Genomic DNA, 17,173 nt, shown 5'->3' on the forward strand with positions numbered 1-17,173 from the left:
AGTGAGTCCATGTCTCAGTGTCAGTGAATTAGAATGTACAGGTTCCCCCAGGTTACCCGTGTATTGTGCACTATTTAAGCAACTCCCTCTCTCTCTCGGATGCATTATGTTTCTACTATTTATTTCTGCTGATGACGGTCAACTTTCATCATTTACTACCAGAGGTAGATATAGGGTTGGATGAATATGCTAGAGGCAGTCCAAGTTCAAAGTTGTTCTAATAAGAAAAACTCCTTTTTGCTCACTAAAGTGTGTGTTTGAGCCTATTCTCTATGCATTGAAATTATTCTGCATTTAATATTTTTTCTTTTTTGAAATTTTCTTTTATTTCTCTTGAATTTTCTAATATGTGCATGGCTTATGTATTTTTTGAAAGTGACTACATATATATATATATATATATATATATATATGCATATACATATATATTTTTTTACTTTTTATTTTGAAATAATTATAGAGTCTCAGAAAGTTGCACAGATAATACAGAGTGATCCTGTATCCCTTTTACCTAGTTTTCCCCATTGGTTACATCTTAAATAACTAAAATATAATATTTAAAAAAACACACATCAGAAAACTGACATTGGTATACTAGGGATATAGTTCTGTGTCATTTTATCATGTGTAGATTCATGTAATCATGTAATCAGGAAACAGAATTGATGAATTCCTTTCAATGCCAACGTTACTTTTACCAGTTGAGTTTCTGGAAGAGAGAAAGAGAAGCCAAAATTTATATTTAGTGAAACGGGCTTTTTCATTTGGCTGGGCTATTTAAGCTGTGGTTCTTAGTTTGGGGCGCTGTGGGAAGCCAGATGACTCACCAGAACTGATTGAGGACGTTGATTTTGTAGGTGTCTAAGCAGGCCAAAGAGTTTCTGGAGTATGTGTACGAAGAGCCCCTGATCGACATCCAGCAGGAGAACCCCATGCTGTACCTGCACGCCGAGCCGCTGGCCGCCGTGGCGCGTCTGCGGCAGCGGCTCCGGTCGCTGCGAGCCTATTTGTTCAGCTGCCGGGCAGCAGTGGCCGAGGATCTGCGCCGCAGGTAAGAGTCATAAATGTCAGATGGCTCCAGTTTGTTTTTCTTTCCTGCCCTGGGAGGGTGGTTAGATGATCTCCAAGGGCCTTTCCAACACAGACTGGCTCGAATTCTGTGGTTCTCCCTCTGGGCTCATCTTTGACTTTTTCTCCGAGGTCCTCTATCAGGTTGAGCCAAGCAAAATGAAAATAATATCTCAGCATAACTTCAGGCTTTTAACCCAGTCAAGTTCCCAAGACGGTGAAGACTGCTCTTACCTATGGGTTAACGTGAGATAATGATTGTGGCAGTGTCTTCACTGATCGCTTCTGTGGTGTTTTACACTTCTCTCAGTTCCCATTTATCATCAGTAAAAATAAGCAGGTGTGAAATATTTCTTAACTTAAAAACATCTTTCAGTGGGAAATAAGTAGGTGGTTATTCAAATCTTATTTTCCTTAAAGAAAAAACTGGGTAAGTGATGCAGGCTGTAGAGTGGGGATTAAAATGAGCAGGCCCAGGAGTTGGCCTTTTCAGGCTCCCAGTGGTGCAGGCTGTTCTTTCCAGCTGGTTGTCTCAGAGTCCATAGAACACACAAGTCCATACCAGGCTCAGACCCTTGATCAAACTGAAGTGAGAATGTGCCTGCTCTCATCAGATTCCTTCTTTTACAGTTAGATTTTATTGGCATTTAAATTCTCACTCTTGGCATATATAGGCTAGCTTATACTTGACATAATTGTTGATGGTGTTCATAAGCCTCTAAAACTACCTTTTAATTTTTTTGTTTTAATAGAAATGACCAAAAGCATACATTAGTCATGGATTTTGGAGGTATGCCTATGTGCATAAGAACCTTTGGAAAGTATTAAAAGTGAAAGAGTTTGCTATTTGAGATCTAATTAGATCCAAAGACACTGACATAACCCTAGGCATCTGAAGAAGACATTTTTAAAAGAACTAGGTGTAGATAGTGAAGAATACATAATATCTAGACAAGCTCTCATAAAATAATAATGAAAAGGCAGCTTCCATAAAGCAAAATACTTCTCAGTGGTAGTCATTCTGTTACCTAGTTGTTTTTTAGAAAGCACTAGAAAGTAAGTGGTCAGGATTTGTTCTTACAAAGTGTAGGCACATCTTAATTTTAAAATATCAGGGCTTTCCCTGAAAGGCAGTAGAATTATATGTCTCAAACTAATTTACCAACTAAACTATATACAAGATTTTTAACATTCAAAGTATATTTGTTCTATTATTTTCAGTACCTTTTGGCTTTCCTCAAAGCTGGTTTTTCTTGTGCCTATATATTTAGGCAATATTAAAATCTGCACATGGAAATTATGTTAGATACCTTTCTGATATAATGTTTTACTTTGGTTAAATATGCCAAATCAGGGCACACATTTAGAAATTAAATAGGAGGTCCTCCCTTCATATGGGTGGCTAAGAATACCTATGCTGGCCCACAGTCTGGTGGTTTACCACCCTGTACTGCGCCTATGGCCAGACCACCAGGAAAGGAAAGGAGGTTCTAGAAAAAGGGCACTCCCAAGGCCGTGAGAATGAATGAAAATCTCCCTTGATTTTTCTTCTCTGGGCTCGTTCATGACCATTATGCAGCACAGTGCCTGGCACAAGGTACGTGCTTAGTAAGTGTTGAATGGGTAGGCAGAAGGGAGGAGAGAGGATGAGTGGCTGTTAGAGGGTCACTTTAGACCACTGAACGGTGGCTGGTAGCCCCGTTTTGAAGAAGGAGTCATCTTCAGACTCTTCTTTTTCTCACTTCCCTGTATGTTCCTTAGCACAGTGTCTGACCCATCTGAAACCCTTAAAAATAGTTGTAGAATGAACCAAAGAACAGAGCTCATCAGTCAAAAATGATGTAGTTGGTCCTGTTTGTGGGATAAGTCTCAAACCTTTCCTCTCCTTCTCACTTCCAGTCCAGCAGCCTGGTACTTGGAGTCTCGGGGTATTGCAGTGTCCTCCTGTCCAGTCTGTCCCAGTTTCTTCCCAGTAGAGCCTCGTACGAGATAGATTATTAAAGACCAAGTATGGAATTCAAGATCTGCCTAAATCTAGTTCATTATGTTGCTCTGCTCTCAAATATCTTGCACTTCACACACAAATAATTTTGTTATTTTAGTTTCTCTGTACTTATATGCTTGAGGCTACCATGTCTTTCCAACCTGGCACAGAGCAAAATATACCAGTAACAGGCATTCTTTCTGCAGCCTTTTTTTTTGTGGGGGGGGGGGAGGGGGGAGGATTTAGGCCAGGGATGGTCTCTTTGAATTATTTAAGATATTTTTTGTTTATTTTGAACTATGACTATTTAATGAAAGATGTCTAAGAGATTTTCTGGAATGTCTGTACTTCTTGCAGCTGGGCCCTACTTACTATCAATTCTGCTTACTCAGTGTCTACAAAAATAACCATAGATACAAAGGAGACCATTGCCCACCTAATATGCTAACATTTTGTTGCCAGAGGTCATATCTTACCTATCTTTCACTTTTATATGGAATCTGACTTTTGAAAACAAAATTAGCCAGCAGTACCTTTAGAGATGATCGGCTTCCCCAAAAGCAAAATCCCTTTTGTTCTACCTGGGGATACAGCAAGAGTGGAGGAGTTTAAATAAGCAGTGAGAAGAACCTCTGGACACTATTGATCTTACATATCCTTGATAGAAATTAAAAGAGAGAGGAGTTGATAGGCAGTAGGGGAACAGAAAAGAGCAAAGAAAATCCAGTTCTTATCTGGTCGTAAAAGGCATTCTCTCCTTGCCTGGTTTTTACCTCGGTAGAAGAGGAGCCATTAATCTCTAGCAAGTAGGCCCAACATGCTGAAGACTTGTCAGCACCATATAAACAGAATAAAGCAAACTGTTAATATTGCTGTCGTGAGAAAACTGAAAACAGACTGATTAATTGTATTGGCTCTCGACCGCCAGGGAGCCAACTTTGGTCGTCGCCTTATTAGGGAAGTCCCGGTTTGCTTTTAGGCCTTTCATTATGATGGCCATGCAGTTTTCATCCTCACTGTTTTTGTTATTGTTGTTAAATGAACGCCTTGTTCTTGAACTCATACTATGGATCTTGACTGGCAGAGGTAATTAGTTAAGAAAAATCAGTGTCTTCCATGAAGCCTAAAATGTTTACAGAGCTGACAAGTCAGTTTCTGAGGACTCCCAGATGGCGACCCTGCTGGACTGGTTCAAGGCCTAGTTAACTTTTCATGAGAAAAATTATTTACAGTGTCCACACGTGAAGGTGCACAAAGAACTCTCTGGAAAATCGTAGCACTGTCAGGACACATCCGGAGCAGCAGCCATTAGGGGAGTCTCTAGGAAGGTCCCTAAGAAGAGCAGCCCCTGCCCTAAGTAGCCCACTGAACACAGAAACAGTAGGATATATGGTAAATAAGAAGTCACAAATGGGCACCTCAGGGCCAAGTTTGGCCCTCAGACACATTTTGTTTGGCCTTTCAGGGATGGCCTCCACCAGGTTTTTAAATTTTTGAAATAGTTGCTAACATTTAAATAATCAGTTTCCATGAACATACAAAGCGCTGTTATTAGCCAACAAAGTCTGGTTAACATTGAATTTTAGAAGAATAAATCCATTTTAGCAATAATATTATCACTAAATTAGTCTCATTAATGTCCAGTAATTATTAGCACTTCCAAGTGTATAGAAAACCCTTCTTTAAGTTCAATAAATGAATACAACTCTTTATATTCTCTGTAACATTTAATATCAGCCAGACTTTGTGGCTAGTTTTCAAGTTAGCTAATTAAAAGTTTCATTAGCTGCAGTTGGGGCTTTAGTCTCAACAGATTAGCTGCATGAACCTACCAGGACTCAAACTACTAAAACACAGGATGTCTTTTTTATAGTCTTGAAAGCAGCCATTCTCACTCTACATCAAGAATTCCTTTTCCCTTGGATGACTTCTAGAACTACCGTTTTCAAGTCATCCGACCTCCTGATCTCCTAATAGCTCTTCTCCCTTCATTTTTTTCTAGAGGCTCATTCAGCAAATTATATATATACACCAATATTAACACTCTAAAAGGGACCTACAGACTCTCTAACAAAGACCATGTCATTCAAAACTAAACAGATAAATAAACTTTGAAAAAAGAACTCTGGCAAGTTACATATTAATTTTACTCTAATATACATATAGCTTTTTATTTACTGAGAAATCTTTCAGAAAGTTAGAAAGTGATTTTATCTTATTCTGGGATGAAATGAAAGATACATAAATTATCTAAAATTGTTTTCTAAGGGACAATACAAAAATAAAACTTATTGCAGGAAAAGTGTTATATTCTTGGAACTATTAAAAAGTACCATAAGAATTTGAGCTAGGATCTATAATAACTCCTATAATCTGCCACTTTTATAATCAGACCCCAGAATAATCCCAACCAACATTACTTCTGCTCCAGGGAGATTGTTGCTAAGAGACTTAAGCACAATTTCTGAATGAGCGGGTAAAAGAGACCCTTATTTTCCATAATCATCTACCAAGATATAATATCTGATGTGATTTTGTCACTTTTTCAGCCAATGAGATTAGCAAAATGAGTTATCTAGAAAAAAATGATTGAAGTTTGTTTCCTCCACATGGGTTGCTAGCGAAATATCTGCCTTTGATTTCAAATTGTTTTTCCATTAGCTGGGAGTGTGGCTGGACATATGAGTCCTGTACACATCCAGCCTAATGTAACTATTTCAGGGAGAATTTACAGCTCATATCAAGAACACCAAATTGCATCTCCCTGGGGATGCTTCACAGTGCTTTTTGCTGATTTTGGTGTGGGTGCATGTACCCTCCAAAGGATAGATACCCAGGCTCTCAACTCAGTACAAATTACCTACCGTGGAGCATATCTTCTTGGAAAACACAGTAATAATACATGAATAAATGATTTTCCTTTTCATATTATTCCTTATGCACCTCTATCCATATTTTCCCTATAGATTCTCCCTGGAGATTTTCCTTTGATGTTGTGTTATCCGTTTGATTTCATGTGTCTGTGTGTGTGTGTGAGAGAGAGAGAGAAAGAGAGAGAGAGGTCTTTTCTTTAAAGCCTATTATATGTGTTGTGATATTTCCTTTACAAACTTTTTTTGTTTTTGTTTTCATCATTGGGTTTTTAAAGTTTTTAAAATTTTTTATTGAATGTATTGGGGGCACATTGGTTAATAAAATTATATAGGTTTCAGGTGTACAATTCTATAATGCATCATCTGTATATTGCATTGTATTGTATCTGTATATTGACCACCCCGAGTCAAGTCTCTTCCCATCAGCATTTACCTCCCCCACCCCTTTCTCTCTGGCAGTCACCATACTGTTGTCTGTGTCCACGAGCCTTTCTTCTTCTTTTTTTTTTTTTTGCTTAATCCCTTCACCCTTCTCACCCAGCCCCTAACCACCTCCCCTCTGACAGCTTTCAGTCTGTTCTCTGTATCCATGAGTCTGTGTCCGCTTTGTTAGTCCATTTTGTTCATTAGATTCCACATATAAGTGAAATCATATGGTACTTGTCTTTCTCCGGCTGGCTTCTTTCACTTAGCATAATGCTCTCCAGGTTATCATTGGGTTTTTACATGCCAGTTGTGCAACTCTAAGAACTGAGCTTCAGGGAAATGGCGATGTCATTAAATCTATCAAAATCCTGCAAAGGGTCTGCCTACTTCAGAGCCCAACTTAGTTCCTTTTCTCTCAGGAGCATCAGGGCTTGCTTGGTGGGAGCTGAGTTGAAGTCCTCAGAAATTAGTCAGGTTAAATGAGTCTTGATGTGTTTGACTCGGTGTCCTGGTACAAATGGAATGAGGAACCCCCTACCTCGTTTGTAAAGACTCCTGGCTTTGATTTCATAGGCAATTATCTCTGCATTTTTTAACCTCAAGTACCAGCTGCATAATAGAAGGGCTCTGAATCACATGTGATCTTTTTCCTTAATTTTCATCTGCTCTCACCTTTCTCATTAGAGCAATCTATAATGAAGCCTATGTTACCTTCTCGGTGTGTCAGGCAGATCTAAAGATGATAAAATAGAAAACCTGGCACTAGAAATGATTGGGCTAGTTGGTTTCCATGATCCTTTAGCAGCTTTCTTCATTGTTCTTTGGTGTCAGAGGACTTGACAATGCCACCAGCCAGTGATGGGTGAGTGAAGTGTGGAGCTGACTCTCCTTCTCATGTTTGTCCTTTGGCTCTGGTGTCAGGAACAACCAGATGAACTTGCACTGGCATGAGCAGGGCTGTCCTTGGAGTTGGCCTGCTGGAGAAATGCTGTCAGACCTGATGACTAATAGGCCTGCGGTGCAGTGAGGTCACTTAATGGACAGAAAACCTGAAACACAGCAGGCTCATCAGAAAATAAAAGGCAGCACCATACTGCAGCAACAGTCCTGTTTACCTGTTTACCAGCTGATTGCTAAGTCAGATAACCTTCAGTCCCTTTATAGCTTTTGGTTCCTAATACATTGAAGTTTGGAGGGAACATCTGAGAAATTAGTAATTACCTTTTGACATTTTAGTAAAAACTTGAAGCATTTCAATTAAGAAAATGCAGGATGTGTATGTACAAACGTGTGTATTTGAAAGAGCTTCCAGCTGGATCTATATCCCATTTCCTTTAGGCCTTTCCAGGGCCAGGCTCTATCAGTTACCCCAACTTTTGTATCTGCAGCCTCTGCTTTTGCACTAGCTTCATTTTATCATATAAATATGCCCACATCTCCCATCTTTAAGAAAAGAATCCTTTCTTAGTCCTACACCCTTCTTTAGCTCTGGCCCAATTTCCCTCCTTCCCTTTAAAGGTAGCTTCTGACAAGGGTAACCCAGCCCTTTACCCTTCTGCAGTCTGGCTTCCCTCTTCCTCCCATGAAGCCATTCTGTCTGAGGTCACTCGTGAATCCCCATTTGCCAAACCCAGCAGGCGTTCTTCAGGCCTTGTGAGTCTTCCTCATATTATTCGACCTCTCTGCTGCCTTTGACCTTCTTTCTTCCTGAAATTCTCTCCCTCTTTGACCTCCGTCACGCCGGGCTTCTGCTTTCTGCTCCCTGTGGAGCTGCTCCTTCCCAGTCTTCTTCCTGCAGCCACTCCTTAAACAGTTCGGTTTTGCCAGGGTCCAGTCTTTTCTGTTTCCCTAATATGTGCTGTCCTGGGCTGTCATTCATTCTCATGGCTTCACCTAACACCTGTGGGCTGGGAGCACACAGATCTCCTACCTGACTCCTAGACAACTCGACTTGGCCATTTCACAGCCTGTTCCAGTCCCCTGCCCTAACAGCTGAGCTGCCCTTTCTCCCCAAACACAGCTCCCCTTCCTTGTTCCCACGTCAGTAAGTGGAACTGCCGTTTACCTATTGGACCTCACTGGAAAACTGAATCCCAAACCTCCTCCTGGCCTTTGCTTCCCGTTAATCCTAATGACCTGTGGGCTCTGCTACAGAAACCTATCTTTCTGCAGATTTCTCTCGGACCCCAGGCAACCACGTAAGTTCTGTTCAGCCCCCATCATTTCTTATCTAATTTACAAAAAAAGTTATCCAGCGCTTCACTCTCCTCCCCCATCCCACTCTGCTGTCAGTGGTCTTTTAGAGGCACAAATCTAACCATGCCTTTCTCCTGCTTGAGGCACTGCTCTGGCACCCCATCTATTCTAGGGCATTCAAGACCTCTCGTGGCTGGCTACATCCTGTCTCTAAGCCCATTCCCTGCAGTTTCCCCACCCCAACATGGACACATGGACAGCTCCTTCATCTTCACACATGGCGGTTCTCTGAGAGTATTATATTCCCTCTGGCCTCTCTGCTCTTACCCACCTACTCCCTCTATCTGGAATGCCCATCCCTCCACCGGTTCAGACTGACTCTGTTCTCTGAGTTAGTGTGAACAAGTGGAGACTTGTCAGTTCTCTGAGGCCTTTCCTGACCAGGTATTCTGCAGGCGTCCCCCACCCCTGCAGGCATGACAGCAGAGCTCAGCTCCACGCTGTGAACTGGGACTGTTTGCTTGCTGGTCTATTTACCCCACGGGTCTGCATATTCTCTGATATTAAAAGAACAGTGCTTGTCACATGTCATGTACCGAGCATCTACTTACTGCAACGAAATACGTACATACTGATTTTAGGTCCTGATTTTAGGCTTTCACCATAGTGACAAGTCACAGAGGTCATAAGGCTGGACTTTATTAGCATTAAATTCATGGGTGATATGATCACACATCATGTTTTCTGCCACCGGTGCAAATAATCATCCATTCTTTCTTGACAACATTAACAATAAAAATTAATGCCGTGCTGACTTTCCTAAGGGGATGCCGATCTTTGCCTCCCGCACATGAACAGCTCCCCAAGCAGTCCCCGAAGTGGCTACAAATTTATCTCTGCATCTCCTGCAGAGACTCGTCCTCTCCTAGTCAGATCTGCCTAAGGAGCTGAATGCTACCTGAGCATGCCTTGGGCCTGCGGGTTCTCCACAACCCCTCCCACCGCTCAGAGGTTAAGGGGAGCTGGCCCCTGGGAGTCCCTGCTTGTTGCATCCATTTTCTAAAGAGCTCCTGTCAGAAGGGCCAACTTGTACCTCTAAGCCACAGCAGGGAAAAATCCCTTGGCGTTCCCCAGGTGGGAAGTTGCCGAGGCTTTTCTGGGCTTGGCTTTTATGTCATTTACTCTGTGTATCCCCTGTGGGTGGTCAGCCTAAGGGAGATATTCAGAGAATGTCTTGCGAATTCAGTCTGCCTAGAAGACGAGGCATGGGAGCGAGGAAGGAACGGCCAGCAGGAGTAAGCCCCAAGTCATCCTACCCTGCTTCCGAACCCAGCCTCCTATAAGCCGGAGTGTGTGCCTACCTCTAAACAGCTGCAAAATGTCTTTTTCTGATTTTACTTACGTTACAAAGCATCTCTGTGACCCTCTCAGGCTTCCCTCTCAGGAGCTCTCTCCTCATGTTTGACTTCAGGGTTTTGTGCTACCATAGCCGTCCGCCCTCCAGGGAAAAAGAGCTGATGGGCGTTATCTGCACTAAAAGTCTCTTTTTTTATGGCCACCGCTAAATCTGGACACAACATCTTCTCCAGACATAATAAGCTCAGTTCCTTTATCTTGTCTGCATATATTGCACTTTCTAATTCTTTATGTCTGTTATGACTGACCTCATGTCAACTGTAGTGTTAGACTCCGAAGAGTAATAGAGAGGAGACAGTAGATAAGGTGCTGCCGGAGGGGCTTAGCATCTCTTCTAAAGGGAGAGGGAAAATAAACACTTGTGAAATGTATTTACATTCATAGCAGCACTACATAAATGCACAGCTAACTTCAGCTGTACAAAAGAAAGTATTTGAAAGGGTATTAGAGATGACTGTGCCCAAAGCTGGTTAGTTATTGTGAGAAGAAGGTGAACTGTTTGGAAGCAAGAAGGAGCGAGGCTGGTAAGGAAAAGCTCAGAAATAAACCCACACCCATATGGTAAATTAACTTACGACCAAAGGGTGGAGTAAAAGTAAGGTTACAGTTGTGAGTACTCGAAACACAGAGTTCATTCTTGTATTATTATTTATTAACTATTGTGTTATTTTCCATATGAACTGTAACCCTACTCTTGCCCCACCCTGTATAATGTAATGGTATATGTCAATTATACCTTAATAATTTTCTTTTTGTTAAACTGAATATTGTCTTTATTGCTCATCAAAGTGTTCATTGACATATCTGCCAGCAGTTAGCACAACACCTGGCTTATTTTTGGCACTCAGTAAGTGTTTGTTGATGAGATAACTGGCTGTAGTACTCTAGTAAGGGAATACCAGGATGATTTTGTTTGTAAATTTATAAATAATTCTTCTATCCTGTATACTCTGCCATAGAATTCATGGGTTTCGGAGCAAAAAGAACTTTAAGTAGCAAGACATTATAGATATGCTGCCCTGTATTTGTCCCTGCTACAGTTCATTTCAATTGCCTTCCTTCCTCTAACTCTTTAGCTGACCCACGTTTGTACAAACAACGAAAGAGGCATAAGTTAATTTTGAAATGATTTTCCATCCTACTCACTTGGTTCACTCTGTCTCTATTTATCAGCCCTGCTGCCATGTTGTTTTCATTTTACCTTATTTTGTTTTCATTTTACCTTATTTAAGGGATTTCATTAATAAGCAGTCACCTTTGAAAAAGATACGCCTTCCATTCAACCATGCTCAAACATCCTCTGTCCCTGTATTAGATTATGGTACATTGCTATCCTTGTAGTCCCACTGAAAGACTGTGCCCTATGTTTCCTTTTTTGCACATATGTTTGGGTCTCCAGTCTTTTTGCAAATACAATAGTCCCCCCTTATTCATGGGGGATATGTTCCAAGATCCCCAAGTGGATGCCTGAAACCACAGATAGTACCGAACCCTATATACTGTTTTTTCCAATACATACATACATACATACATACATACATACATACCTATGATAGTTTAACTTAAAAGTTAGGCATAATAAGAGATTAACAACAATAGCCAATAGTAAAATAGAACAATAATAATAATAAAATGAGGGTACTTGAACACAAGCACCGCTATACTGCCACAGTCGATCTGATAATCAAGACGGCTGCGAAAAGGTAGTTAGCATATGCAGCATGGATACACTGGACAGAGGGATGATTTACATCCCAGGTGGGACGGAGCAGGACAGTGTGAGATTTCACCATACTGCCTAGAACAGTGCACAATTTAAACCTTATGAATGATTTCTGTAATGTTCCATTTAACATTTTCAGACAGCAGGGAACTTAAATAGTAGGAAGCCAAACCACGGACAAGGGTGGGGGGAGCTACTGTATTTTTAAAAAAATCTATGAATGCAATGTTGTATCCTGGATTGGATCTTTGAACAGGAAAGGACTTTGGTGAAATAATCGGTGATATCTGAATAAAGCCTGTAATTATTTATTTATTCTTTTAAAAATATATCTTTATTGATTTCAAAGAGAGGAAAGGAGAGGGAGAGAGAGAGATAGAAACATCAATGATGAGAGAGTCATTGATCGAGCCCGCAGCCCGGGCATGTGCCCTGACCAGGAATTGAACCCCAATCGCCTGGATCCCAGGTCGATGCTCAACCGCTGAGCCACGCCTGGCATGGCAAAGCCTGTAATTTACATCACAGTTCCTATTTTAGTTTTGATCAATGTACCATGGTTGTGTAAAACATTAATATTAGGGGAAGCTGGGTGAAGGGAGGGTGAATGATTTAATCTCTAGGATTTGTCAAGTAATTCACACTTAATTGAAAGACTGAATAGTGAATTTCTCAGTGAGCTGGATGGATATTAGGTCAGTGGTTGTAAACTTTGGCTGCACTAATATCAGGGGAGTTTGTTTTGTTTAACATTGATTTGTGGCAGGCTTATGCCCTGTTATTTTCTAAAAGCTCCCCAAGTGATTCTAATAGCCAGGGTTAGGATCTATCATGTTAGGCGATTCCAGAAAAAATGCCCCCTGTATAACTCTCTTTTCAATAACCACATTGTATTATAGTTACCAGTTTAGGTACCTTTCCCTCATTTGACTTTATTTATTTAAATTTTATTTTTGTTTAAAATATTACAAATGTCCCTTTTTCTCCCCAATGACCTGCTCCACCCTGTCCCTTCCCCCTTCCCAGTCCCTCTCCCCACCATTGTCCGTGACCTTGGGTTGTACATATCATTTGACTTTATGTTTCCTGAACTCAGACACTACGATTGTTTTATTCATAACTGTCTCCTAGCGATTGGCACACAGTGGACAGTCATAAATGTTAGTTGAGTAAAGTGGTGGTTTCTTTCATTTAGGACACAAGAAAATTGCATAGTATCATATAAGACAGAAAATGCTAGAACCATGCATTTTATTTTAGGTGTATGTATGTATGTGTGTGGGGAGAGGGGGTGATGGTGATGATGTTTTCTAACAATATACACTTTGGTACCTTATCCATAACCTATTGGTGTGTTTTTTTTTTAAGTTCACTCATTGTCATTAATCCAGATGCTATGAACTGACAGCAGCCAAAGATATGGGACTTCGTCAGGGAGTCCCAGTTTGAACTATTTTATCCCATTATTCCCATTTGTGCCTGGTTCTAAAACTTATCATTACTATACATGTAAGAGGATAGTTCATTGATGTGATATATTGAGCACTATAGTCCCTCCTAATGAAACCCATAGGAGCCTCTAGACAAAAGACACACAGGTTGCCACTCCAATGATTTTCTCAACTTCAAAATCTATTAATTCAGACATAGAATAATGGAGCTGGAAAGATATTTAGATATATAAATGGAGTTCAGTCTACTTCACTCAACAGTAAAAAAGCCTAAGAAGGTTTTTTGATTTGCCTGAGATGACACAGCTCGTTAGGGACACAGCTGGTACAGGAAACCTGGTGCACTGGCCCTCAGGCCTGGATCACTACATGGTACTCACAGGACCTCGGATTATGTTAGAAATGCAAGACCAAACATTTACTTCCATCTTGCTATCTGTTAGGAAGAAAAATATCTGAAAAAAGGATCACTACAGATTTCTCAGAAGGTGCGAGGAGGAGTATAGGTGGAAAGGGGAGAAGGCAGACAAGAGGGATCTTAAATGAGACTTTGAAACTTATCAGAAAAAGTGCATTTTGTGGCAGCACCACAGTTCATGTGTATTTCTGTCCTTGTTTTCAGAATTTTCCCCAGAGAATACCTCTTTCAACAGATCCACCTGTATTCCCTCGCCGATCTGCAGCAGGTAAGTACTCAGAAGGGCCATTGCATTTCTGTTTTCTCCCTGGGGAAGTGCCTTTGTTGATTCTGGTCTTGGCACAGAATTCCACCATCACTGGGGTAGTTTTCTTTGTAAGCCCTGATAATCGATTAATTTCTATTCATAATGGAAAAAAATAAACTTAGTATTAAAAGATATTCCAGGACAATAACAAATGTTGGCAAGGACATAGAGAAAGTGGAGCTCTCATACACTGCTGATGGGAGCGTAAGATGGCACAGCCCCTGTGGAAACAGTCGGGCAGCCCCTCAAACAATTGAACAGCTACCATATGACCCAGTAATTCATTCCTAGATATGACCAACAGAATTGAAAACATATGTTCACTTTAACACTTGTCCATGCATATTCATAATAACCAAACAGTGGAAACAACCCATATATTCATCAACTGATGAATAAACATAATGTTTTATATCATACAGTGGAATATTATTTGGCTATAAAAAGGAGTACAGTACTGATACATGCCACAACATGAATGTGCCTAGAAAACTTCATGCTGAAAGAAACCAGACAGAAAACAATACATATTTTATTATCTACTTAAATGAAATGTCCAAAACAGGCAAATCCATGGAGATAGAAAGTAGACGAGTGGTTGCCAGGCCTGGGAAGAATAGGGGAATGACGAGTGACTGCTAATGGTCTGGGGTTTCCTTTGGGAATGTTGAAAATGTTCTAGAATTACATAGTGGTGATGGTTGCACAACTGTGAATATGCTAAAGACCGCTGAATTGTATACTGTAAAAGAGTAAGTCTTATGGTATGTGAATTATATCTCAGTAAAAAAACTGTAAAAGGAAAAAAGATATAAAAACAGCGAATATTCAGTCCTTTGTGCTCAAGCCAAACAGTTGGATGACTTTAAATTTTAATAAAACATCACAAAGCACATAAGAGTCAAAATCATCTTTTTATACTTTTATTATTAGTGTTTGGCCATTTAATGATTGACAGGTTAGCAGCCAGGAAGAAAACTGACATTTGTCTGTTCAACCCAAAGTTCTGAGTATGTTAAGCTTTGGTTAATCATTTAAATCAGCAACTCCTTCCCTAAGAAGACACTAAATGAAGGCATATCTATTGATTCTTTCAAGAGTTAATTTAAAAAAATAATAATTATGACAACTTCCAGAACATCTCCAACTGCTGTGATTTTGTTCCTTTGTTTGTTGTTTTGCCCAGAAGAAATGAGGTCAGTTAGGAAACTGTACAGATCCATCAGTCATTTTTCAAGACTGAAAAAAAAAAATCTTAAAAGTAGTTCAAACTTAAGACTTTTGTCTGTTAGAGGCAGGAAATTTGTTTTAAATGGTAAAAATAGTTTTAGAGCATTTAGCTGGAGAGATCTGAGGGAATACTAGTTTTAATTTCCACTTGTGCATCGAGTTTAAACCTCTTTCTGAATATCAGCTCCCTCCCCTCCTTTGGTCCTGCCTGCCCATCACTACATGATCAAGCTGCAACGATTTGCTGGCCTAGGTGGAAGGGGATCTATTTTTATCTTTATTTATTTATTATTATTTTTTAAATTCTCACCCAAGGATATGTTTTTAATGATTTTAGAGAAAGAGGGAGAGAGAGAAACATCAATGTGAGAGAGAAACCTTGATCGGTTGCCTCCTACATGTGCTCTGATGGGGAATCGAACCTGAAATCTCGATATTGCCCTCACCAGGAATTGAACCTGCAACCGAGCCATACCAGACAGGGCAGGGATCTATTTTTAATTATGATTGCCCAGTGGTGTTCAAGGGAAAGCATTGATGAAAACACCCATGATGCATTTATCTATTTTCTAGGACTCTACCTGATCATAGTATCTGAGGACCAGACTATCACTTGAGAAGTGTGTTTAAAGGCACCAATGTATTATCGTAAAGGAGGTTGAAAATAAAATGGGTGGAATTCATAGTGAGTTCTCTTTGAGGAAGCTTTTTATAAATGAGTGTTGATACCAGATGAGAGAAAGTAATCCATATTCATTTTAGAGTGTCAAAGTAGCATATCTATTTGACACAACAAAATCTGCTTTTTAAAAAGCTTTCCTATACCCCGCTGTCTTTTTCCCCCCTTTTCTTTTCCTTGCTATAATCACACCATCCATGCCAAGCAGCTTACTTAAATCTTGGTGGGCCAGACCATTGGCCCCAGAAGCCCCATAAGCAGCTTAATCAGCTTTCAGCCTCAGTAGTAAAGTGATAGAGGCAAAGCCCCAGCTCATCCAACTCCCTGTGGGTGGGGCAGCTAGAGCTCCCTGCATCCATTTAGTCTAACCTGGCTCTTTGTGCCTGGCTTTAAACCCCCCAAACTTATCATATTTAGAGGAGGTTTAATTCAATTACCTTTCCTGCCTGGGGTGGGTTAAATTGGATTTAGCTTTTGATCTGTCTACATCTAGGCTATTAGTACTGAAGGGCACCTCCATCCCATCTAACCTTGACTTCTGAGTACATTTCAGCCATGTTTTCTGGATCTGAACAGTTCTTGCAAATAAATGGGTAAGGGAAGGGAACACACGTAGGGAAAAAAGTGCTATTGCTTTGTGACAGAGCGTATCAGTGGTAGCCAGTGACCCAACGTAACCGGCCCAGCTTGCCAGCTGCCCGTTGTCCAGCACCATTTTGGCCTCTGTCTGGCTGCTTTGTCTTATTGTTTCACATCAGCTCAGCCATTTCTCCCCACTTCATGTCTCTCCTCACTCCTAAAGTAAAGTTCTCTATAAAAGCAGGTCTTTCTCTCATATAGAACAGCTATAGAAACATGCATTTCAGTTTATAAATTTTGCAGGGGAGAGGAACTAAAACGAGTAGCTAAAGAGTTATAGATCTCAGTAATAATATAAATATCCTCCCTAAAGGCAGATTTCTTTCTCCAAATTTCTCTTCAGTGAATTTGATTTTTCTTATTAGTTTTTATTTTAAAAACATAAGACACAGACATCTTCCTCTCCAAAAAGAAAAACAAAGTTAAGAATTTAATAAACATCATAAAGGAGTATTTATAATTTAAGTATATACAATCTTAAAATAATACAGTATACACAATGGGGAGAAAAAGGACATCTGTAATATTTTGAACAATAAAAAAAATACAATACACAAAGAAATAAAAATAATACAGTACACAACACACTAGTAACACTTACAATAAAGATGCTGAAAGAATTCTGGCACAAAAACATTTACTATCTTCTTATCTCTCTTTCTGTTTTCATTTTTATAAATAGCAATCCCTTAAGTTTTAGCCAGTAGACTCAGTTCAACAATTTGGCTGAAGATTTTAAGCTACCTTAATGCTTCTGATGTTA

The 17,173-nt window shown here is 40.1% G+C and overlaps 1 protein-coding gene across 3 annotated transcripts in view; it reads left to right on the top strand.

Annotated features, from left to right (window-relative positions):
• The window catches only part of PLEKHM3 (pleckstrin homology domain containing M3), a 156,746-nt gene that overhangs the window by 68,372 nt on the left and 71,201 nt on the right, over positions 1 to 17,173 (top strand). For all 3 annotated transcript variants that reach the window (XM_087819620.1, XM_016196718.2, XM_016196719.2), the window contains exons 5-6: positions 858 to 1,051; positions 13,760 to 13,823. In XM_087819620.1, the coding sequence (XP_087675746.1) occupies positions 858 to 1,051; positions 13,760 to 13,823 (258 nt within the window). The remainder of the gene's footprint in view (positions 1 to 857; positions 1,052 to 13,759; positions 13,824 to 17,173) is intronic.

This window comes from Miniopterus natalensis, chromosome 8 (genome assembly GCF_054644295.1).
Source record: "Miniopterus natalensis isolate mMinNat1 chromosome 8, mMinNat1.hap1, whole genome shotgun sequence".
Lineage (NCBI taxonomy): Eukaryota > Metazoa > Chordata > Mammalia > Chiroptera > Miniopteridae > Miniopterus > Miniopterus natalensis.